General features: G+C 42.3%; 1 protein-coding gene across 2 annotated transcripts in view; it reads left to right on the top strand.

The window, feature by feature from the left end:
- The window catches only part of BACH1 (BTB domain and CNC homolog 1), a 45,354-nt gene extending 28,386 nt beyond the window's left edge, over positions 1-16,968 (top strand). For both annotated transcript variants that reach the window (XM_020895448.2, XM_070455127.1), the window contains exons 3-5: positions 2,160-3,497; positions 5,086-5,292; positions 13,070-16,968. In XM_020895448.2, coding sequence (XP_020751107.2) covers positions 2,160-3,497; positions 5,086-5,292; positions 13,070-13,528 — 2,004 coding nt within the window. In that variant the 3' untranslated portion in view covers positions 13,529-16,968. The remainder of the gene's footprint in view (positions 1-2,159; positions 3,498-5,085; positions 5,293-13,069) is intronic.
- The last annotated feature ends 8,493 nt before the right edge of the window (positions 16,969-25,461 follow it).

The raw sequence follows: 25,461 nt of genomic DNA on the forward strand, positions 1-25,461 counted from the left end.
ACGCTGAGTCTACAGTTTAGCTTATTGCTGGTCATGCATACATACATCCATGAAATGGTAGCTACATGTTGTCAGTTCTGTGGCAGAAGTCGGAACAAATAATATAATACTAAGGCAGTGGCAAGAAGGGCCAGCTATTAGTCAGCCATTGTTCTTAAACAAATAGCAACACATATCCTAATGGAGATATCCTCATTATGATCTGTAGTTTCAATTTACATAAAAAGACTTTACAAGCAGAAAAAAATTTGATTTCATATATATGGAAGGAAAGGTATCTGCATGCACATGTGTATGTATATATTCATTCATTCTAGTTTGAATATAAAATACAAATTTTCAGATCTTTGAAGTGTCTCCTCATAATGACGAATTGAAAAGATCATTGTATAGCTGTCTTTAAAGCCTCTTGATTATTTTAAATTATTTAAAATTTCTCAATTAAAATAATTGTTGAGATCATTGTAAATTCACATGCAGCTGTAAGACGTAAGGCAGAGAGACCCTTGGCTGTGCTCTGCCCAGCTTCTTCCAATGGTAATAGTTTTGCAAAACTGTAGTGTATCACAGCCAGGATTTTGATAGTAATACAATTCACCCAGCTTAGGCTTTCCTGGTCTCACTTGTACTAAGTTGCGTATGCTGTGAAATTCTCTGCAGTTTCATTTTCTGGGTGGATCCGTGCATCCACTACCACAGTAAGAAAACGGAACAGTTTCAGCACCTGCCCGAGAATCCCATGTGTTGCACTCACTCCCTTCCTGGTTTCCACCATACACCCTCACCCCCTCCCTCCATTCCTAACCCCTGGCAACCACTGATCTGTCCTTTCTTAAAGTTTTGTCATCTGAAAAATGTCATATAAATGGAATCACACAGTAGGTGACCTTTGGGGATTGTCCTTTTTCCTCTTACCGTAATTTCTCTGAGATTTATCCAAGTCTTGGGCATCCACAGTGTATTCTTTTGTACTGCTGAGCCGTCCATACTGTGGGTGTACCGGTTTTTATTTAGCTGTACACCTATTGAAGGAAATCAGGCTAATTCCAATTTTGGGCTGTTACAGATAACATCTGTGAGTGCTTATGCAGGATGAGTTTTCATTTTTCTGGCATAAAAGAATAGGAGTGCAGTTGCTGGGACATATGGTGATTGCATGTTTATAACAAACTGCCAAACTGGTTTGCAGAGTGGCTGCACCATTTTATGTTCCCACCAGCAGCGTGTGAGTTTTCTAGTTTCTCCACATCTTCACCAGTATTTGGTGTTACTATTTTTATTTTTTAGCCATTTAAAAGCTAATTAAGTATGCCCAGTTTAGCAGGTGTTTAAGAGGATCACAGAAAAATATCTTGATCACTCTTACTGGAATTCAGTGTTTTAAAATTAATTTTTGTATTTTGAGCCTAGAATGAAGCTTTCCATGCCCTCAGTAGGTGTCATCTCCCCCTCTCTCTGCAGAGGCAAATTCAGTGTAAATGTACAATTTTGAGCTTAAAGATTTTATTAGCTAGAGTCCTTGAATCTTTGCTGAGACTGTACTAGGCACAAGTTTTAGGTCTTCACGTAGATCACTTTGTAAATCTGAATCTTGAAAAATTTTATTAGAAACTCTAAGATAATTGATAGTTAGCCATTTACTGTCCACCATGGTTAGGAATACTTTCATTGCTTTAGCGGTATTATTCTCCAGTCTCGAAAATTCCACTGTAGTACTTTATCACAGTTGAGGAGTTGTTTGGAATATGGTAACCGCATGAAACTAGGATGGCAGCAGACCCCAGCACTTGAAACAGTGTGTTGGACATTTATCCATGTTCCTTATTCCATAGATGCCTTCTTTCTGCTAATGTGGAAAGTTGTGGTAATGTTTATATCTTTATCTCATATGAATAAATCATACTCCATGGATCATCATGAGTGGAAATCTATAAAGTGGAGGGTGTGGTCCGAATGAACAGGATGTGAGAAGCAAGCTTTTCTAGATTCCCTTAGCTTTACATTTCTGAGAAGAATTTGTTTTTTCTTACCAAATTAAAATCCCTGTTTTATAAGTATCACAAAGAGGTTTTCATCTTGCCACCCTGCTACTTCTCTTGTCCTTATCTGCTAGACAGCTTTTCAGGTGATGTGTTTGTTTTTGTTTTGTATGTTAACAGGTGACAGTTAAAGGATTTGAACCTTTAATTCAGTTTGCCTACACCGCTAAACTGATACTAAGTAAGGACAATGTGGATGAGGTGTACAAGTGTGTGGAATTTTTAGGCGTACCTGATATTGAGGAATCCTGCTTTCAGTTTCTCAAATACAAGTTTCTGGACTCCACTGCAGACCCGCAGGAATGTTCCAGAAAAAAATGCTTCTCCTCGCCTTGCCAGAAACCAGATTTTAAGTTTTCGCTTTTGGACCAGAAGGATTTAGAAATCGATGAGGTGGAGGAATTTCTGGACAACAAAAATGTCCAAACCCCTCACTGTAAACTGCGTAGGTGTCAAGGCAGTGCAAAAGCGATGACTCCTGTCCAGGATAGTGCCAGCCAGACGTGTGAGTCCGTGTGCTTAGAGAAGGACGCTGCCCTGGCTCTGCCGTCTTTATGCCCCAAATACCGAAAATTCCAGAAAGCGTTTGGAACTGACAGAGTCCGAACCGTGGAATCCAGCGTCAAAGACATTCAGGCCGCTTCTGTTCAGCCTCATGAGCCGTCAGAAAATGAGTGTCTAGGAGGAATCCAGGACTGTGCAGACTTGCAGGTGATTTTAAAATGTGAAGAAAGAAAATCAGCAATGGAACATGAAGAAGCCAAGAAGAAAAATCCTGCTTCCCAGGGCTCATCCGGAAAAACAGAAACAACTCCCTGCCCCCCCAATTCTGCAGACCCCCATGGGCTCTACTCTCTGTCTCTCTTACACACGTACGACCAGTACGGTGACTTGAATTTTGCTGGCATGCAGAACACGACAGTGTTGATGGAAAAGCCTTCATCGGGTTGCGATGTGCGAGAAGAGAAAGCTTTCAGTGAGAGTCCAGACATGAAATCAGACCCCGGCCCCAGGAAGGAGAGTGGCCTTGCTGCCAGTGACCTGAGCAGCGTGGAGCGAGAGGTGGCCGAGCACCTCGCGAAGGGCTTCTGGAGTGACATCTGCAGCGGCGACTCTCCCTGCCAAATGCAGTTGTCCCCTGCCGTGGCCAAAGATGGCCCAGAGCACAGCTACCCCCAGAAGCGGTCTGAGTGTCCCTGGTTAGGCATCAGGATCAGTGAGAGCCCGGAGCCGGGCCAGAGGACTTTCACAACCTTGAGTTCTGTCAGTTGCCCTTTCATAAGCACTCTGAGTACCGAGGGCTGTTCCAGCAGCCTGGAGATCGGAACCGATGACTACGTTTCAGAGCCCCAGCAGGAGCCTTGTCCCTACGCTTGTGTGATCAGCTTGGGAGACGACTCGGAGACGGATACTGAAGGGGACAGTGAGCCCTGTTCAGCCAGAGAACAAGAGTGTGAGGTGAGCGGAAAAGGAGAGTGTGCTCCAGTCATTGTTTGAGCTCCGTTAACTGGGCTGAATGTGTCCGCTCCTGTTGGGAATGTGATCTGGCTCAGGGAGGGAGGAGGGAACCCATACTCAGTTAATTATACCACCGTATGATACATACCAGGAGTGGGTGATGATGTTGGAAGGACTGCTGTGTTCCTTTATTTCAAGTAGGTGTATCTGTTCTGTTAACTGGGGAGTGGATTCCCGCATTGGCCGTGTAACTGTAAATCAAGTGCCAGGTCCCGAGAGGAAAAAGAATAATGATTCTCTAGTCATTTCATGATTAACTCCTGGTTAAGTACAGCATATATTCAGTCTTATTCACTGCCACAAGCACGTCTAGATGTGGGACTTGGTCACTTAGCCATGACTTAGCAGTGACCAGTTGCAGGAATGTGGCTTCCGGTCCAGAGTTTTCTTTATACTAGTTTCTCATAGCTATACATTTTTTTCTTATTTTCCCTTAGTTATTTCACCTATTAATTTAAAGAATGTCTTAATAATTTAGCATGAACTACATGTAACTGGTATGTTATTAATCACGCTAACCTTGATCTCTGTACTTTGTGTATCAATGTTTGTATTTGATGCTTTTTTGTAAAACTTGACTATAGTTCTAGTAATAATAAAGACTCGTTAGTTTTTTATCATATTCTTTGGTTTTATAGCTGTTGGATGACATAGTTTGAAACAATGAAGAGGTTTTTATCCCCCTTGGCTTTGGAAGGAGGTGTTTGATTATTTAATTTAAGAAGAAGTATGTAAGCATGAAGTTATATATATCGATTTTTATATGATATTTGTAAATGCAGTGCTTGAAACTGTGACAAAGTGTTTAAAGGAAACATTTAAGAAATTTTATGTAACTAATTTCTATAAACTTGAAAGACTAGGTAGCTAGAGAAACTGACAAATGTTTCATTTCTTTTTGATAATTAAACTTTCCCACAGTATTATTCTTTAAAGATTATCTTATTATTATTTCAAATTTAAATATGTTGAAAATGACTGTAAAATATTCATAAGACTTTTTAAACCATTTCTGCATTGGCAAGTAAAATGAATTATGTGAAACTGCCATTTTTCTGACAGAAAAATAAATTTTCAGAAATGCCTTAGAAATTATTAGTGTTATTATACACTATATGAAATCAGTGCTACACAGTAATAGAAATCAAAGAACAAAACAAATTTTTTTGGTTTGGATAAAAATACATTTAAAACACTTTAGAAAATGCCTTAAAGATCTCTATGGGGTATTGACATGCCATAGTAAAATAATTTAAATTGTTTTTTTCTCTTAAGTACGTTAATGTTTGTGTTTATGATGTTTGATTTGTGAAAAAAATCTTCTCAATTTATCTTCTAAACCTTCTCAAATATAGAACAGAAATAATGAAGGAAAAAAAAAAAAGAATGTATAGAAATTGGGAATAGAGGGTTTTTTTAAGTCTAAATAAAGTTCCCTGGAAAACATAGATGCATATTTCCCTTTTCCTAGATTTAAGTAAAACCAAAAAATGCAGCAATAATTGCTAATGTTTGTTTCACTTTCTAGGTAAAATTGCCATTTAACGCACAACGAATAATTTCACTCTCTCGAAATGATTTTCAATCTTTGTTGAAAATGCACAAGCTGACCCCAGAACAGCTCGATTGCATCCATGATATTCGGAGAAGAAGTAAAAACAGGATTGCTGCACAGCGCTGCCGCAAGAGAAAGCTTGACTGTATCCAGAATCTGGAGTCAGAAATCGAGAAGCTGGTGAGTCTGGACGCTTCTTCTTATTCTGATTCCAACAGTTCCAACAGACTTTCTTTTTTACAGGAAGTAGCTGTTTCAATTCCTAAGTCAGATATAATGTTCAATTTAATTTTAAAATTTGCTGATTAGTATTAAAAAATAAATTATGTGACATTTTCAGAAAGATAGGAGATAAAAAACAATGAGGTTTCATAATTTTACCTAAGCAAGTGTTTTACGTATACAGTGTGATACTGTCATATGTAAGTTGAACTATTTCTGTGTGTCTTTTAAAAAAGTGATTTATAGATGAAAGATAATGTCACTACCTAATTCTTGGTGGTTGAGTAAAAAATGAGAGAAATTCTAAAACACTGGAATCTCTGTGTGTTGTGCTTGCTGTCTGTAAATGTTGATGCTTCAGTTGTTGGTTTTAATGAACCAGTAAGTTGTTTTGGTTGATAGCAAAATGAACCAGCCAACTTGAATCTTTCATCCAAGGGAAAAAATTCATGTGCTAATATAAATAGAAAATTTTAATACCTAATGAGACCCTCAGGGATAAGAATGCTTACTTTGTTATATCTTATTTTTTATTCCAGCATCAAAACACAAATTAACTAAAAAGTGAATTAATTTTCCCCAGTGTTTCTTTGTATGGTAGTGGTTGGTACTAATAGAAGGAAGCGTTGTGTGAAGAAAGATAACTGATAGTGCAGGCCAGCTAAAGCTAAAACCATGGTTAGAGACGACAGCAGAGACAGTGTCTCGATGCGGTGAAAACGTTCACTGAATGTTCTGTTTCTCGTGCGTGCGTGGTGTCACTGAGCCGTGTCCGACTCATTAGACGCCCTAGACTGTAGCCCACTAGGTTCCTCTCTCTGTGGCCTGCTCTAGGCAAGAATACTGGATTGGCTTGTCATGCCCTGTTCCAGGGGATCTTCCCCACCCAGGGGTCGAACCCGTGTCTCCTGCAGCTCCTGCGTTGCAGGTGGGTTCTCTACTGTCTGAGCTGCCAGGGAAGCCTGTGTGACTCTGGGCAGGCTATGTCATATCTTTGTCTCTCAGTTTTCTCCTCTGTAAGATGGGATGATACTAGTTCTTACTTTATAGAAATGAGTATTCATTTATGAAGATTATTGTTGTTGTTTAGTCTCTTAAGTCATGCCCAACTCTTTTTTTTTTTTGGTGACCCCATGGACTGTATGTAGCCTGCCAGCCTCCTCTGTCCATAGGATTTCCTAGGCAAAAATACTGGAGCGGGTTGCATTTCCTTCTCCAGTTTATGAAAATTAAATGAGCTAATACATCTAAGCCTTTAGAAAAGTGCCTGGCACATAGTACTCAATAAATACTACTTTTTTCCTCTTCTTATTGCGATACTATTATTTATCAGTTTTCAGTTTTTTCTACCTTGATTGTTCCTTTCCTAATGTCCCTGCCTACTCTATAGACTCTGGGTTTGGACCTCACTGTTTATATTACCTCTCTCATTTCAGAAAGACTCCTTTTATGTGGTCAGTGGAATAACGTTTGGTTAATTTTCAATAGAAGAGAATATTTGGTTTTCCCATGGTTCTTAGGAAATTTTTGTAGTTCCTTCCAAGAGTAATAGCCTAATAGACTGGATAGATCAGCATGTGAAGAAAAGTACTTTGATTACAAAACAAATAATGATTTGAAAATAGTATTTTTAAGGTGGATCACTCCGTTGTATCCGATTTTCTATCCGACTCGTGAACTGCAGCACTCCAGGCTTTGCTGTCCATCACCAACTCCTGGAGCTTGCTTCAACTCAATGTCCATCTACTCAGTGATGCCATCCAACCACCTCATCCTCTGTCGTCCGCTTCTCCTCCCGCCTTCAGTCTTTCCCAGCATCTGGGTCTTTTCCAGTGAGTCAGTTCTTCACATCAGTGGCCAAAGTATTGGAGCTTCAGCTTTAGTATCAGTCCTTCCAGTGAGTATTCAGGACTGATTCCTTTAGGATGAACTGGTTTGATCTCCTTGGAGTCCAGGGGACTCTCAAGAGTCTTCTCCAACAACACAGTTCAAAAGCATCAATTCTTTGGCGCTCAGCTTTCTTTATGGTCCAACTCTCACATCCATGTATAACTACTGGAAAAACCATAGCCTTGACTAGACGGACCTTTATTGGCAAAGTAATGTCTCTGCTTTTTAATATGCTGTCTAGGTTTGTAGCTTTTCTTCCAAGGAGTGTCTTTAAGCATGCTTCAGGTGGTCTTTTTTTTTTTTCTTTTTTTTTTTTTTTATTTCCAGGTGGTCTTTATATGCTAGGAAACCCAAAGGGAGATGTTACTTTGAATTTAATAAATTGAGTTGTATTTTTCAACAAGTCCTGTCGGAGTCTGTCAGTAACCTTTGAAGAAAAAGAGGCAGGTATTTATGTGGTCAGTAAATTGATGCTATTGACTTTTAATCTTTATTTAAAATTTGATAGTATGTTAGAGGTTAGGTATTAATTCAGTATTGCTTTTACTGTAAGAAATGAATATCTGTGATTTACAAACCAAAATCATGACTTTTCTTTTACTAATAAATATAAGATCTTGAACAAAGTTCAAGAATCATTCAACTTGTTATGTGTTTGACTTACAAAGCTTCGTCTTTATAGGATTCTTCTCAAGGTCCATGTTTATTCTTTTCTCTAAGATGAAATCAGAAGTCAGAAAATCTGTGTCTTTGATACCATTGTGGTCTCAGACAAAGGTAACCTTGAAATAAACTTTGCTTTTTAAAGAAAAATAATAAATTGCCAAAGTATGATTTCTCTTAGAAGAAATCAGATACTGATATCAACTTACAAGTGATCAGAAATCACAGTATTCACAAAGTTCTGGAACTCGGGGTTGAGATGTTCACACATCGTTTCATTTCACTGCCCTTGTCCAGGATGATGGTGTAGGAGTCAGATAACCTCATCTGTCTTTGTGAAGGGAAAGTGTTAGCTGCTCAGCACTGTCCAATTGCATGTGGTCCCGTGGATTGTCTCCAGGCAGGAATACTGGAGTGGGTGGTAGCCTTTCCCTTCTCCAGGGGATCTTCCCAACCCAGGGATTGAACCCAGATCTCCTGCATTGAAGGCAGACTCTTGACAGTCTGAGCCACCAGGGAAGCCCAGTCTGTCTTTAAGTGTTTTGAATTTTATCATGAAGATTATTGTATTAAAAACAACTGTTTTCTGGTCACTCTCTAACTACTGCTCTAGTGACATGTGCACGCCCATCTCCAAACCCTCCAGTGGGCCCTCTGGGGCTTCCCCACTGCCACTTTCTGAGGCCCTTGAGCAGTGCGTCTTGAAGTGTGGCCTGTGTACAGTTGGCATCAGAGTTACCCGGGAGTCCACCTTCAAAATGCTCCCTGGGGAGCCCTGGGAGACCTGTGGGAGGGGCCCAGGAACACGCATTCTGCAGAAGTTTCCAATGTGAGTCTTCATTATGCACGTTGAGTTTCTAACCTGCTGTGTTGGAACACATAAGTCAGATGGAGGCTTTGGAGTCAAACAGCTGAAAGCTCTGCCCTGGCCTCTTGGTGGCTTTGGAGAGGTCGTTGCCTCTCAAAACCCAGTTCCCTCATTGATAGTAAGAGATAAGAGTAGTGTCTCCCTCAGGTCAGGTGCGAGGATGAGGTGAAGCCAGAGATGGAAGGCTTTGTCCTGCCCTGCACATGTTCAGGGCTCAGTAAAAATTAGCAGTTATGTTTTCTGCAAATATCTGCTTTTCATTCCATATTAAATGTACTGGGTACAGGGAAATCAAAGATCAGTGAGACATAGCCCTTGTCAGTCAAGCGCTTAGAGTCTCATAGGGAGCCAGCTTTATGTGTTTTTATTTGTTTTTGAGAATCATCTTCCTCCTCCCCATTCTAGAAATTTGAAGCTTGTAGGAAAGTTAAGTGGATAGTGCGGTAAACACCCATATACTTCCTGGGTGGAGTCCCCAGTCGTTGACATTTTGCCATCTTTGCTTTCTGCCTCTCTGTGGGTCCTGGCCTTCTGTCTCTCTGGCCAGGTCTGTGTCCCCCACCCTGCCTGGCTGCTCTGCGGGTCTTTGTCCCTCTGTCCCTGCCAGCAGCTCTTGGATTCTTTGTTACTGCAGTTGGGTATCTTCTCACTGTACTCCCTGTCCGTCTCTATGGCTCTCCTTTTATTTTCTGAATCATTTGAAACCTGCCACATTATGACATTTTACCCCTAAATGCTTAAATATGAATCTAATAAAATGACATTTTTTGACATCTTTATCAAATATATTTACCAATATCTTTGTAATACCTGAGAAAATAAATCTTAAATAACATATATAGTTCCTATTCAAATTACTCTTATTGTCCCCAGGCATACTTTATATATATTTTTTCTTTTCAAAGTAGGAGCCAGTGCTCACATGATGTTTTTAGTTTTGTCTTTAGTCTCTCAGTTTCGAACAAATCCTCCCACTTCTCCCCTCATTTTTTTAATTAAAAAAATTTTTTTGTATGAGAGTATAGTTGATTAACAATGTTGTGTTAGTTTTAAGTATAGCAGTGGGTGCATGTCAGTCGCTTGCTCACTCGGTCGTGTCTGACTCTTTGCGACTCTGTGGACTAGAGCCCGCTAGGGTCCTCGGTCTGTGGGGATTCTCCAGGCAAGAACACGAGTGGGTTGCCAGCACCTCCTCCAGGACGTGTCAGTATGGCCAAGCACTGTTCCGCTGTGTGTGTGCATACATGTGACTGAGTCAGATGCACTCCTCTTTACGGTGAGCAGTGTCCCACTGTGCATATGTCCCACAGCTGCTTTACCCGTTCATCTGCTGGTGGACAGCTCGGTTAGTTCCGTGTCCTGGCTGTTGTGAACAGTGCTGCGATGAACACTGGGGTACATGCATCCTTTTCAGTTAGAGTTCCCTCAGGGCATATGCCCAGTACTCCCCCCTGCTATTTTTTAATGATAATAAGTTTTAATGTTTGTCTGATCATTTCCCCTTGGTTCTATTTAACTTCTTCAGTCCTTGTGTTTCATGTGAAAGTGTGTGTTCTTAGATTGAGATTAACGTTCTGCGTTGTGTCCTTCATACTGGGTCACTTGGGGAGACACCATGTCAGGGTGTTGTTCCACTTGAGTGCATGGGAGCAGATCATTTACAGTTTTTTTTTTTTTTTTTTTTTTTGCCTTTGTGATTGTGTTCTGTGGACTGTTAGTTAGGCACTTTGTGAATATCTGGTTCCCTAACACTCCTTTGTCCTTTGGTTTTAAGCATGCGATGATGGCCTTTACAATGGGGACTGCAAAATCGGGATTTTTCCAATTCTGTCATTCCACTGACATTTATTGGTATTCCTCTTTAAAAAGAACTTTCCTTCCCTCCTCTTTTCCCTCCCTCTGACCACATCCTTTTAGTATCACAGTGAACTCATGGATTCTTTTTTTCTAATTTCTCAGAACTCACAATAGTCATTGGTCGTCTTGATGTCGGTATTTTCCCAGGCTTGCGGGGGGAGAGCCAGCCTCCTCAGCCAGTGGTGCGTGCTTTTGACATGACCCTGTTAGTGCACCTGTGCCATTTAGAACAGCGTCTCATAGGTTCAACTTGTGTCTGTGTGCGTGCGCACATGTCTGCCTCTTTGCCACCCTGTGGCCTGTAGCCCACCAGGCTCCTCTGTCCGTGAGATTCTCCAGGCAAGAACACTGGAGTGGGTGGCCATGCTGTCCTCCCGGGGATCTTCCCGACGCAGGGGTCAAACCCAGGTCTCCTGTGTCTCCTGCGTTGACAGGCGGATTCTTTACCCCTGAGCCACCTGGGAAGCCTCTTGTTCCAAGATGGGGAGCCACCCCTCTCTGTAAAAACCCCTAGTCTTTTATAGCAGGTGTCAGACTGCAGGAAGCGTGCTCGCTGCTGGAGAAGGGCTGCTCCCTCTGTGTGTGTGTGTGTGTGTGTGTGAGTTCATTCAGGATCTATATCATGCTTCAGTAAGTAGAAGCATGTACTTTGCAATAGAAAAATTTAGTGTTTCTTACTCAGTTCAAAGTATTTCAAAGTCTTAGATGGCCCTGAAATATTCAGAACTTGACTATCCATAGTTGTAGGCACCCACTAAAACCTGACTACTCATAGTTGGAGTCACCCACAGTTTTGTAGAAAAACTTTAATATAAACCCACAACAATACTTTTGCGCAAAGCAGGTTTTCTTTTTAAACTTTTAGCTATTTTTGTCTCAGAAAAGCATCTATTTAAAGGTTGGCCGTTGTAGATGGCTGCTGTGAAGCAACCTGTCTAAATGTTAACTGGCAACATTTAACAGCTTCCTCTCCCCTGAAGTTGCCAGAGAGCAGAAGGCCAAGAGATTTGTCATAGATTTCACAAGAGAAATCTTTGACCTTCTGTCAACATTTGTTTACTCTCACCTTATAAACAGCTTGGTCATTTGGTTTTCTAGCACATACTAGATGAGGCGCAATGGAGTGTTAGAATGGGAAAGATGGAGTGGTACAATCATAGAAAAAAAGACATGCTATCCGCAGTGACCAGTGATGGCGGACAGAGAGGCCGGAGCCAAGAAAACCTGAACAAAATTTCATGGTAGGCTTTCTTATGGGGATAATCATTTAACGTGAAAATAACAACAGTACCACTAGGAGTAATAGTTGTGCTCAGTTGTGTCCGACTCTCTGTGTCTGTACAGACTGGAGCCCACCAGGCTCCTCTGCCCATGGGATTGTCTGGGCAAGAATACTAGAGTGGGTTGCCATTTCCTCCTCCAAGGGATCTTCCTGACCCAGGGATTGAACCCGCGTCTGTTGGCATCTGCTGCATTGTCAAGCAGATTCTTGACCACTAGCGCCACCTGGGAAACCCTGCTGACTCAGAGGTAAAGAACCCACATGCAATGTAAGAGACGTGGCGCAAGAGTCACGGGTTCAGTTTCTGAGTTAGGAAGATCCCCTGGACAAGGAAATAGCAACCCACTCCAATATGTCTAGTGATGGAAAGCCCATAGGGTTGCAAAAGAGTTGGACACAACTTGGACACGCTTTAGTTAAATAGCAATAATAGTAATTAACAAACACAATTCCCCTTCCCCTCCACTCTTCACACTTAAGTAACTCATCTACCAGCTTTTTGACTCTGGGCATGTTAAAATCTGAACCCCATCTGTAAAATGTGTTTGATATTCCTGAAATCAACAGTCATCGTGAGGATTACATAGTTGAAATGGTGTGTTTGGAAACATTTAGCACAATATCTGGAACAACTAATGTCCAGTTGTTATTAGAATCTTTGGAGTTATGATCACTTCACCTGTGCTTTTGTGGGGATTGTATTTCATCCCCAGAGTCCATGCTGGTTTATCTGCAGTCCACAGATCCAAAAAACTCTGAAAACAGTGTAAGTCTGTCGCAGCTATTTTGGCCAAACAACTGACACAAGCCGAGATCAGGTTGCACAGTCATTATGTATCCTCCTTCGTCTGTTGATGCTTTCGTGTGTCTTATTTGGAAATGGAAAGGTGTCTGAGAGTGAGGTGCTGCCTTGGATGCTGCTGGAGGAATTATGTGTGCATCTATACTTTCTCTCTAAAATCTGAGAAGTTCTGAACCCCAAGATACGTGTAGGCCTGTTAGGGTTGGGGGCTTATGGACCTCAGTATTGAATGTATTTTTGAATGGGATTGGCAGGAAAAATTCCCCATGACCTTACATGATGCGAAGGTGCCATGGATGTGAATGTGTGCACACCCTAGCCGTGTTGACGAGCTCATCAACAAAACTCACCGTATTCTCTTTCTCACCTACAGCAAAATGAAAAGGAGAGCTTGTTGAAGGAGAGGGATCACATTTTGTCCACTCTGGGCGAGACCAAGCAGAACCTGACAGGGCTCTGCCAGCAAGTCTGTAAAGAAGCGGCACTGAGTCAAGAACAGATACAGATCCTCGCCAAGTACTCAGCCTCCGACTGCCCGCTCTCCCTGTTAATTTCCGAGAAAGGCAAGAGCATTCCTGACGGTGAGCTTGCGTTACCCTCCATCCTGAGTCTGTCTGAAAGGCCTGCAGCTGGACCGCCTGCCGGAGAGCCCAGCCCGTGTTGCCCCCGCACCAGGGGCAGTGAGGCGGGCGGTGTGCGGGGCCAGGAGTCCCAGCCGGCCGCCAGCACCCCCTCGGAGCTGAGCCCAGGGCCCCGGGAGCCCTGTCGCCAGAGTGGGGGCATCTCAGACTTCTGTCAGCAGATGACCGACAAGTGTACTACTGATGAGTAAATGCACTTCCGCCTCCTTCAAACCGGCTCCTTCCCACTGGCGTTTTGACATTGTCTTAAAAGCCTGATACGGCCACCCATCTCTTGACAGTATGGTTTGTCGCCCCTCGTGCTTTGCTGTTAAGGGAATTTCTTTGACATCAGCCTTTGACTTCTTCATTTCCACAGGAGAGGCAGAAATGATCTGCCACCTGGATGCTGAAAGTTCCCATGTGGAAATGCAGTAAGGCTTTGAAAGAAAGAAAGTGAAGTCGCTCAGTCATGTCTGACTCTTTGCGACCCCATGGACTGTAGCATATACCAGGCTCCTCTGTCCATAGGATTTTCCAGGCAAGGGTACTGACAACTCCTCAGTTTTAAAGAATAACAGCTGTTAGCAAAGATTCTTTCCAGTATTCAAAGTAAATCAGAAAATGAAAAGCTGTAGCATATCAAACAACAGTTACAGGTTGAAACCTCTGCAGACACATCCTACTCTAAAGAAGTAGCCTGCAAAAGATTAATCATCTGGCCTTCTTACAACATACTGGTTTAAAAGAAAATTTTCCTCCAAGTAATGCTGACAGTTCCATGCTACTGAAAAGTAAGGTGTCACTTCCTCGGGCATACTGGTGTAGGCCTGAAGTGGGAACACGTAGAGAGACTGTCTCGCCTGAACCCTGGCGTGTTGCCCTTTCAGCTCTTGCTGAAAGTGGAGACTGGTTGGCCTGCAGCTGTGATCCTGGGCTACGTTGGAAACAGTTAGCAACCCCAGGCAGGAGGCTGGCCTCTGGCTCCTGATCCTCCTCAGTGTCAACTTGAAGAGTTCTGGCTGCAGCAGCAGTAGATGAGTGTCATTCCCCTCTTTTCCTCTTCGTCTCTTCCACATCTGGGTCCAGCATGATCTTTTTGTTTTCTCACATTCTCGTCCCTTTGGAAGAAGAAATAAAACTCAGGACACAGTGGCGTGAGCTCCTGCGATGGCAGCCTTGTCTTCGCCTCCCTGGAATCGTGGAGTGCTCACCCGCGACAAGGCTGGGGGCCTGCCTGCTGGAGGCCACTCGTACAAGGGGGAAAGATGGCCTGTGTTTATCAGGAGTGGCAGTTCATTTCCCATCCTGTCTCTGAAGTTCTGTGGTTTCTTTGTAAAAAGCATTACGATAGATCAAAATGTGTCTACAACAACCATGCAGATTTGTGAGATAGGCTAAAAACATGATTTTGTTCCATTGTGGGTTTGAATTCGGAAGCCAAATTTAGTCTTGCTCTCCTCCCCAAATCTAGCGTGTAAGGGCATACCCATCATTTTGGGCTTGGGCATTTTAAAATCAGCCTTTGTGTTTATTCAGTCCTGTTTTAAGATAGTTTTCCAATAATCTGAACCGTTACCCCATGCCATTATGCAATGGTGTTGGCCATTCTGCTGTTATAGGCTTGCTTGGGAGTCTAATGAAAGCTGTGGACCTGTCAATGATGAAAGCAACATTGAGTATTTGCATTCAGAGAAACATTTGCAGAATCCAGTTTGAAAGGATACGGAAAGTAATTTTTAGCGTTTGGATTGGAAAGTACTTCATTTCACTGAGATTAGACACCTGACTTGTGTAGATTGCATCTTGAGTCTGGCAAAGGGCTTGTGTAGTTAACATGTAGGACTGGGTCTGAAGCCAGTAGGCCTGTGAGGCGACGTGGGGACCAGGCTTCCCGTTTCAGAGTAATTCGCCAAATGTTACCCTTTATCATGGGGGCAGGTGTTGGCGGAAGCTATTGCCACTATCTTTTCAGTGGTTTGTATGTTATTTCTATTATCAGCTTAGCTGTTGTAGGAGAAAACTAGCTGGACTTGTTTATTTTCTAGAGGCTTTTATAAGTACACCTAAGAATTTGTCAGGGAGAATATAATTCTATGATAATAAATCCCATACTACAAAACAGTGATCAACGATTGCGTGTGTGTGTGTGTGTGTGTGTGTGTGTGTGTGTATGTATGTATATACCCCCATCTAGCTATTTCTTTGATACTTGTAATTTTAAATTCAAAATATAAAATAATATAAAACCTTTTCTGGTTTACGTGTAGACTCTTACCCAAGCCGACGGACTCCTTGATTTCCTACCTCAGTATGCGCTCAGCTGTTTTTCGCTCCAGTCTGTGTGTGTGCAGATGTCAGTCCTGTGCTTTAATTGCTACTGTAAATAACTGCTCTGAAAGATTACTTCCTATTTTATGATGAAACCTAGCTGTCTCCAGAGTTTAAATACAATTTTTAAGGCACTTGGATTAAATTTCTCGCTACATGTAAACAGTTTAGCATTAAGGTTTATTTTAATGATATTCTAATTATTGGCCAAGTGTATTATTTCATAAAATAGAGCATTACATTTAATAACCAGCATGTAATACAAGTAACTACACTACCTCATACCTACATGATTTTCAAGTTGTAATCCAGAGGGACAGAGAGATAAAAATTTTTTTATCTTTGTCTTTTGGCCATAAAGTGGGGAAGTTTTTTATATATTGCATAGCATTACGCATTTATGCCTATTTTAACATTAACTTCTAAAGAAGTTTTTTCTAAGAAAATTTGTTTTAAATTGATTTTTTTTTGATGCTGCCGAAGACAAATGACAGGATTATGTGTATACAGTGTATATCTTTTCCTTCATGCAGAATTTTTCAAAGGTGATTTTCAGTTTATATATGGTGTATTTACATGATCATGGTTCCTTATTTTACGAGTTAGCCTTCTCACTGCTTGATGATTTTTAAAAGCTGTTAGGTCTAACTCAGTAAAATAACCATACCTTAAAGTGTTTCTCATTATTTGAATCCTGCAGCTGTAGCAAATAATTTGTTAAATTGTTATATTCAGAACAAACATGGGTATAAATATAAGTACTCCATCTGTACATCTTATTTACTATAGCTTAATGCTTAACTAATTTAAGGAATCAAATATATTTGACACAGACGATACAGGTTGCAGGTGGACACTCAGCCACATTAACAACTTGGAGAAAAAAAATATCAAAAAATGGCAATGTTATAATAAATTCTCAGGTGAACTTTTTTTTCAGTTATGAAACATCTATTTTGAATTTGTAAATATTTTAACTGTTTTATTAAAGCATGTAATAAACTATTCTTTGAAACCTGTTGGGCAGAATGAAAATTTAAAGCCATAATGGCAAAAGATGGCATACTGATTGTAAAATAAACAGAAATAATAACAGCTATTGATTTTTTTTGTATCTTTCATAATATAATTTTCTAACAATGCAATAAAACCACTAAATTTATATATCCATATCCTATCAAGATCATGTTTCATTAAAGGTGAACTTTCATAGTATTTAATTTACATTTTCTTCCTAATGTGCTTATCCAAATGTAGCGAAACTTGAAATGTTAGATGTTGGTAATAAAATGACAGTTCAATAAAAGTCTCAAAAACTGCATCTGATTGACTAGAGTTGTACATTCCATTTCCATTTTCTCACCTCTCATAGGAATTTACTAATTTTGGTCAGTAAACAGTATGGCTCTGGCATCTGTATGAAGGAGTCTTTTTCACTAGTTGATTATCATGCCTAAAAAGGAGGTTCTTAGCAATTATCAGTGTTTAAAGAAGCACAGATTTTAACCTTGTTTCAGATTTAATTTTAGTCTTTGGCTAGAGCTATAGGGTTATTTAAGGGGTATCTCTTTCAGTCTTCAGTTTTTAAAAAATTTATCTGCAGAATCAAATCAACCATGTTACATTCAACTTCTAGCCAGGCCCTTGTAATCACGCTTCGGGCAGCTGCTCAGAGTTGCCAGCAATCCAGATCAAGGTCTTCTGGTCTAGTTATTGTGAGTCTCTTCAGGGGGTCTTGTTGCATGGTGGGTGGAGGCTTAGTTTTGACCTTAGGCATTGACTGTTTCTGGGGGAGAGACTTCACCATCGCCTAATACCTTCATGTGGTCTTACGCCTCCAAGGGGTTTCTGGCACCCTGGATGGATTGAGTTGAGAGCTCCCCCTAGGGGCTTGGAGGCCACATTCCTATGTGAACAGGCATATTCAGAATGGGCCTCAGAGTTGAGTAGACTGCGCCTTGCAAAGCAATGTTTAAACCTAAGAAAGCTGCCTTCCCAGGGATGGACTTAAGCAATCCAGAGGCACCTAAAGACAAGCCACGTGGGATTGCTGAGGGACCAGCCTTGGATCCCCGGTCCTGCATACAGACGAATTGGGTGGCAAGCATAGGGTCAGTGACGCTGGCCTGGCACTGCCAGTTAAAAGCTAGAAACTTGACAGCACCCTGTAACGCATTGGGACCCAGCTGCCTTGAGAAAAGCAGGAGAGCAGCACACATGCTTCCCAGTGCTAACAGCCCTGTGAAGTCCTTCTCTCTCGAAGTCGTGCCTTGAGGTTGCCTGCCCAGGCTGGGGGCTCACACTGCTGGGCTTTGCTCGCAAGGCTGTCGTGCTCTTGGTGTTGGATGGGACACCTACAGTTGTGCTGCTGCAAGTTCACGTATGCCACACTGCACCCATTATATAAGGCCCTTTTGCTGTGTTTCAGTTGCTAAGTCGTGTCTAACTCTTTTCAACCCCGTGAACTACAGTATTCCAGGCTTCCCTGTCCATCACCAACTCCTGGAGCTTGCTTAAACTTATGTCCATCAAGTCAGCGATGCTGTCTAACCACCTCATCTTCTGTTGCCCCCTTCTCCCCGCCTTCAATCTTTCCCAGCATCAGGGTCTTTTCTGATGAGTTGGCTCTTTGCATCAGGTGGCCAGAGTTTTGGAGCTTCAGCTTCAGCAGCAGTCCTTCCAATGAATATTCAGGGTTGATTTCCTTTAAGATTGACTGGTTTGATCTCCTTGCGGTCCAAGGGACTCTCACAAGTCTTCTCCAGCACCACAGTTCAAAACCATCAGTTCTTTGGCACTCAGCCTTTATGGTTCAACTCTCACATCCATACATAACTACTGGAAAAGTCATAGCTTTGACTATACTGACCTTTTTTGGCAAAGTGGTGTCTCTACTTTTTAATATGCTGTCTAGGTTTGTCATAGCTTTCCTTCCAAGGAGTAAGTGTCCTTAATTTCATGGATGCAGTCACCATCTGCAGTGATTCTGGAGCCCAAGAAAACAAAGTCTGTCACTTTTTCCACTTTCCCCCCTTCTGTTCACCATGAAACGATGGGACCAGATACCGTGATAGTCACTTTTTTGAATGTTGGGTTTTCAGACAGCTTTTTCACTTTCCTCTTTCATCCTCATCAAGAGGCTCTTTAGTTCCTCTTCGCTTTCTGCACTTGAGTGGTATCATCTGCATATCTGAACTTGTTGATATTTCTTCTGGCAATCTTGATTCCAGCTTGCAACTCATGCCGTCTGGCATTTTGCATTATGTGCCCTGCATATAAAAAAACAGGGTGACAAAATACAGCCTTGACGTACTTCTTTCCCAATTTTGAACCAGTCCACTGTTTCATGTCCGGTTCTAACTGTTGCTTATTGACCTGCATACAGGTGTCTTAGGAGCCAGGAAGGTGGTCTGGTATTCCTATCTCTCTTAAGAATTTCCCACTGTTTATTGTGATCCACACAGTCAGAGGCTTTAGCGTAGTCAATGAAGCAGAAGTAGATGTTTTTCTGGAATTCCCTTGCTTTTTCTGTGGGCGGTGGTATTTCTGTCAGCTGAATTTAAATTCATAGGCAGTAGAATCTGGCAAGTGGGCCCTGACTGGGGTCAGGGGAAAACTGATTCCAGGAAACTCTCCAGAGTTCTCATGGTCGGCCACAGCCTTTGGGTACACTGGGTGTGTGTTCTGGGCACGTAGCCATGCTAATGGTTGGATATTGGCTCATTTTCAAACCAAGTGGCACAAATACGTGTGCTACTCTTGTGTCTGTCATGATTCTGAGTCACTTTAGAGTCTTGGCATGGAGCCATTACAACTTTTGGGCCTGCAAAGGAGTGATGTTGAGCCTGTGAAGGGTGACCCACACCTCTGCTGAGGTCCTGGCACCTATGACTTAAAGATACCCACTCAGCCTTTTCAAAAGCCCACAGAGGCAGTTGGGACTCCACAGAAAGTCATATTTTACAAGTAAAATATCATAAGCCACAGTGACCCTCTCCAAATTCAAAAGGCTCACAGTCTGGTTTAAAACCTCTTACCCAAGCCACTTGTGCTAGCTACTGTGAAAACCCACTGGGCCTAGTCCAAGCCTCCAGGCAACACCAAAGTGAAGATTCCCTGGCCTCCACTGTGCACCATGGTGCCATGAGGTTCCAGATCACATGGGTCCTTCACCACCCAATTCTATTCTGATTGTGGTTTCTCAGTATTTCTAAACACTGCACCACCACCCCTGCCCCCCGCCAAAGGTTCGGTATCTGAGGAGCATTTCATAGTCCCTTCCTGGGTGATAAGCAAGTACAGAAATAAAATGAAGCCGTGGTGGGTGGAAAACCAAAAGGAAACCTCAATAGAGTAGTTGAAGATGTAGCTGAGAGAGAGATCTGGGTGTGAACTCTAGGACGAGGCAAGTTTGTGTCATCAGTTTGTTTCCTGTTGGAGGAAATGAACGTTTCCCTGCTCCTGGTTTCCACGAAGAGAGATTTTCCTCCAAGCAGCAGCACACTGCCCATACACCCCTGCTCCATCTGCATGGTGGTGCAGTGGGGCTGAACATGAGAGGTGCTGCACGCATATCCCAGGAGGAAGAAGGGCTGTGCCCAGGCAGAGAATAGCCAGCTATTTTTTCCAAATTCATGAATCAACTCCCACCTCTCCAGAGATGGAGAGGGTAAAGAGGTTAACGAATGATCTTCTCCCAGAAACCAGAGTGTTGGAGATTAAAGGGAAAATGTGGGAAGGAATTATGTGGAGGCAGTGACTCTGGTGACTTTGGAAAGCTTATGCTATTACTGGATGTGTACTCAGTCGTGTCTGACTGTTTGTGACCTTATGGAGAGCTTACAAGAGGAGAAACAGCAAGATATTACAGAGAGAAGCAGGCCTCAATGAAGGTCATGAACTCAGGTTCCCAGCCTCCCCACTTCCTACTCTGCCTCTAGTGGCAATGGAGGTTCAGGGTTAAAAACAAAGTGTTACCTTGTGCTTAAGCCCAAACACTTCTTTTTCCTCTCCTTCACCTCTGTTATCTACACTGTTCTAGGTTTTAGAAGTTTATTTTCATTTTTTCATCTATTTTCATTCTGGCTGCACTGGGTCTCTTCGCTGTGGTGGGCAGGGCTTTCTCTAGCTGTGGTCCATGGGCTGAGTTCCTCCATCAGGGACTGAACCCACGTCCCCTGCATTGGAAGGTGGGTCCTTAACCTCTGAACCACCAGGGAAGTCTTACTGTTCTAGAAGTTTAAATGAAAAGAAAATGCAAAAGATTTTAAAAAATCGATGATCACATATCCTCTTTTCATTTGGAAAGAACTGTCTTTTCAGCGGACACTGTTTCCCTTCTCCCCGTTTAGTTTCCATTTACTCACTGTCTGGAAAGCCACTGTTTCCTCAAGAGTTAACTTCCTGCTTTCAGGAGGCTGGACCTAAATAATTTTCTAGATACTGTCTTGTTAGGCAGGTTTCTGGTGTGATATTAATCTCTTTTGAGGCAGTCTTGCAAATAATACCCCGAACACGATTAAATATGGAAATATTCACTGTAATTTAATCTTTCTAAAATTATACCTCTTTGATCCACCTCAGAAACTTTGAGCCTTTTTGCTTTGGACTATTAATTTCAGAGAATTTTCTTTTCTGAAATCACTAAACTTCTGTTTGGTTTGCTTTGATTTAAATGATAACAACCTTAAAAGAACAGGACCACTACCAGTACCTTTGAAATAAATTTTTCTTTAAAAAAAAAAATAATAATTTTTTTAAACACCATGTTTCAGGCTTCTCTGAGATTTTTATCTGCTTTTTTTTTTAGAAGACCTCATCTACTGTGCTCAACATCTGATATTTGAGGTGTCTGTTGTGGAAAATATAGTCTGCCAAGAAATCCTTTGTACAATGCCTAGAAATCTGGGTATCTGCTCAGCCCTATTTTGGCCAACCAGATAAATTAGCATAACCTGGGAGGGAAGCTTGGTATGGAATCAAGGATGGAGTTTGAAACTTATAAAAATGAGGAGTGGAGCATGTATATATTAAAGAGTTCAAGCTGCTAAGATAAAGTAGGGGAATTTGGCTACTCCAAACACTTCATAGAGTGGCCTTGTGTTCACTAGGGTCTGGCAGGGCTGACAGCTGCTAATGTATTTTAAATAGGCTAAAAATGAAGTATGCACTTCAGGATTAAAAGAATTGCACAGACTTAAGTAATGACTCAGGCAAAAATCCAGGTCTTTTCAGAAAGAGGATGATGGGGACAAAAAGAATGCAGACCTGGAGTGAAGACACTGAGTTTTTAAGCCAGGTTTTGACACTTCATTACTGAACAGCTGTAGGCCATTCCACTTAATTTCTCCTGTAGCTTCTTTATCTGTACATATGCCATATGGGTCTTCTGGCCCTTGCGACCAGAGTCAGAATGAATCAAACTTTCATTCATATTCTTTGAAAGTCCTGGTCAGCTATTCTACACATACTGAGTGAATACTCTCCTTGAATTGGGAAGGAAGGTGGATTTCTGGGGCATTTGTGGTGGAATTGGCTTAGAGTCTCATGGTCAGTCTGTTTTAGGCATTTCAGTTCAGTTCAGTTCAGTTGCTCAGTTGCGTCCGACTTTTTTGCGACCCCATGTACTGCAGCACACCAGGCTTCCCTGTTCATCACCAACTCCCGGAGCTTTCTCAAACTCCTGTCCATTGAGTCGGTAATGCCATCCAACCATCTCATCCTCTGTCGTCCCCTTCTCCTCCTCCCTTCAATCTTTCCCAGCATCAGGGTCTTTTCTGATGAGTCTGCTCTTTGCATCAGGTGGCCAGAGTATTGGAGTTTCAGCTTAAGCATCAGTCCTTCCAATGAATATTCAGGACTGATTTCCTTTAAGATTGACTTAAGGCAGTTGCTTCCATCCAAATAGTTCTGCTTATCATTTCTTATGCTTTATTTTAGACGTTGTTGATAAAGTCATTAAAGTCAATAGCATCCTTTAATTTCACCCAAATAAATAAGTAAGCAGGTAAGTTAAGTAAGAAAGCAAACAAACAAAATACTCCTTGGGTAGGGGATTAAGAGATACAAACTATTATATATTAAAATAAGCTACAAGCATATATTGTACAGTGGAGGAAGTATAGCCAGTATTTTATAATAACTGTAAATAGAACCTTTCAAATTGTGTCACTCTACTGTATACCTATAAAATATAATATTGTACATGAACTATACTTCAGTAAAAAACTGCCTCTGGCACTAGAGTTGAGTGGATAGAGTAGGCTTTATTGAAATTTGGGGGAATATATTTATTTCACTATAATACAGTCTGCTTCAGTGTGAACACTGTGCTATAGCTCCGTCTTGAGGTCTCCCCCTCCCCTCGGGGATTTTCACAGCCTGCCCAGCCTCACATTGGGTCTCAGCCTCATTCCAGCCCACTGACTCTTCTGTCTTCCCTTCTCCCCCAAGTTGCCCTGGGAAGCTCACGTTCAGCTCTCTTGTCTGTTTCCATCTCCAAGGATGGCTTTGGACTGTCTTGTTTGCAACTTGTTTGCAAACCCTGACAAGTGCTCAGCAGAACAGTGGGGATTTTATGGAGCAGGACTGTCTCTTCTAGAAGGCAGTGCATTCATTCAGTCAACAAAATCCTAGTAAGCTCCAGGAGGAACCACTAAACACTGTTTTGGGCTCCAGGAACCCATGAGAGAGAGAGATGAAAATCTATCCTCACCGAATTTACATTCTAGTCCAGACAAAGGGACAAGAAGCAGAAATATAAAGCATTAAGTATGTTAGAAGGTGAAAAGGGCCTTGAGAAAAATAGGCACAGAAGCAGAAGAGCAGAGGGGGAACTTTGTACAACGTGGCAAAGGAGAGTCATCTGAGAAGATGACATTTGAATAAAGAACTGAGGGAAGTTAAGTGAGCTTCAGTTGGTTATACTTTGAAGATTATTTTTTGACTTAAGTTATGAACTATAGTGTTAGAGAAGACTCTTGAGAGTCCCTTGGACTGCAAGGAGATCCAACCAGTCCATCCTAAAGGAGATCAGTCCTGGGTGTTCACTAGAAGGACTGATGCTGAAGCTGAAACTCCAGTACTTTGGCCACCTCATGAGAAGAGTTGACTCATTGGAAAAGACCTTGGGAGGGATTGGGGGCAGGAGGAGAAGGGGACGACAGAGGATGAGATGGTTGGATGACATCACTGACTCAATGGACATGAGTTTGAGTAAACTCTGGGAGTTGGTGATGGACAGGGAGGCCTGGCGTGCTGCGATTCATGGGGTCGCAAAGAGTCGGACACAACTGAACGACTGAACTGAACTGAACCGATGAAGTAAAAAAGGAGAAGAGATCAACTTCGTATGGCTATAGTAAGAATCAAATGAAACAATGTATGGAATAATTCCTTTTAGAAAACCAGTTAGTACATAAAATGAAAGTTGCTCAGTCATGTCCAACTCTTTGTGACCCCATGGACTGTAGCTCACCAGGCTTCTCTGCCCATGGAATTCTCCAGGCAAGAATACTAGAGTGGGTAGCTGTTCCCTCCTCCAGGGGATCTTCCCAACCCAGGGGTCGAACCCAGGCCTCCCACACTGCAGGTGGATTCTTTACTGTCTGAGTCACCAGGGAAGCCCAATTAAATAGCTAGCATATAATAAATCTTAGTCTTATTATTATTATATAGAATGGTGCCCTCTAATGCAGTACCTGCTAACCACAAGAAGCTGTTTAAACTTACATGAATTCAAATGCAATAGTATTAAAAATTCAATTTCTCAGCCTCACTAGTCACATTTCAAGTTCTCAACAGCCACACGTTGCTGGTGGCTGCCACTTTGCACAGTGCAGACACAGAACATTTCTGTCACTGTAGAAAGTTCTACTGCATACTGCTAAATAGTCTAACGTTGATAAGTCAAGGAAGCTAAAGTTTCATATATAACAGAAGTGTCATGGGACTTTGTTGTCTTAGAATTTCAGCTCAAGCCTTAGAGCTGAGGACGGTGGGAGACACTGATCCCACATATTAAAGAGAGATGTCAGCATGGACACATTTGTACAGGGCTTACTTCACACATGCGTGTGCCCAGTTGCTCAGTTGTGTTGGACACTTTGCGACTCCGTGGACTATAGCCCATCAGGCTCCTCTGTCCATGAAGTTTCCCAGGCGAGAATACTGGAGTGGGTTGCCATTTCCCCCCTCCAGGGGATCATTCCAACCCAGGCATCGAACCTGTGTCTTCTGCATCTCCTGCATTGGTAAGCAGATTCTTTACCACAGAGTCCCTTGGGAAGCACCTCCAGGGTTTACTGGCAGAGGCTGGATGAGAATTTTGGCCAGACAATCTCTGGTCTCCAGTCTAGATAAGAGAAGCCTCAAGGTCCATTGAGAGACTAGATTCTTTCAGGTGAATTCATCAGAATGGAGGCTGCTGTGGGGCACAGACGGGGAGTTTGTGATCCAGTTAAGTGAAAAGGGGGCCCACCAGGAGAACCTCACCCAGATGGGGTGTCTGTGGAAGGGGAGGCCAGCATCCACTTCTGGCTGGATGCGTCTGACCCGAGAAACTGGTGTGTTTCCCCCTGGGCTGCTCTCCGAGGCAAGTAAGAAAGGGTTTTTGTGGAAACTTGTGGTGCCCAGAGGCCACAAGTATGAGATGAGCTCGAGGGGCCTTAGAACACAGGAACCGGAAGTACCAGATCCTCGTCGCCCTTCCCGCCATGTTGGAACCGGTGCGGAATTTTTGAGCGCCCCCTGGCCACCTGGGTCGTCCCTCTCCTGTCCCGTGTTAGGAAAGGTATTTGTCCTGTTCTTCTCCTTC

Source organism: Odocoileus virginianus, chromosome 25 (assembly GCF_023699985.2).
Source record: "Odocoileus virginianus isolate 20LAN1187 ecotype Illinois chromosome 25, Ovbor_1.2, whole genome shotgun sequence".
NCBI classification, from domain to species: Eukaryota; Metazoa; Chordata; class Mammalia; order Artiodactyla; family Cervidae; genus Odocoileus; species Odocoileus virginianus.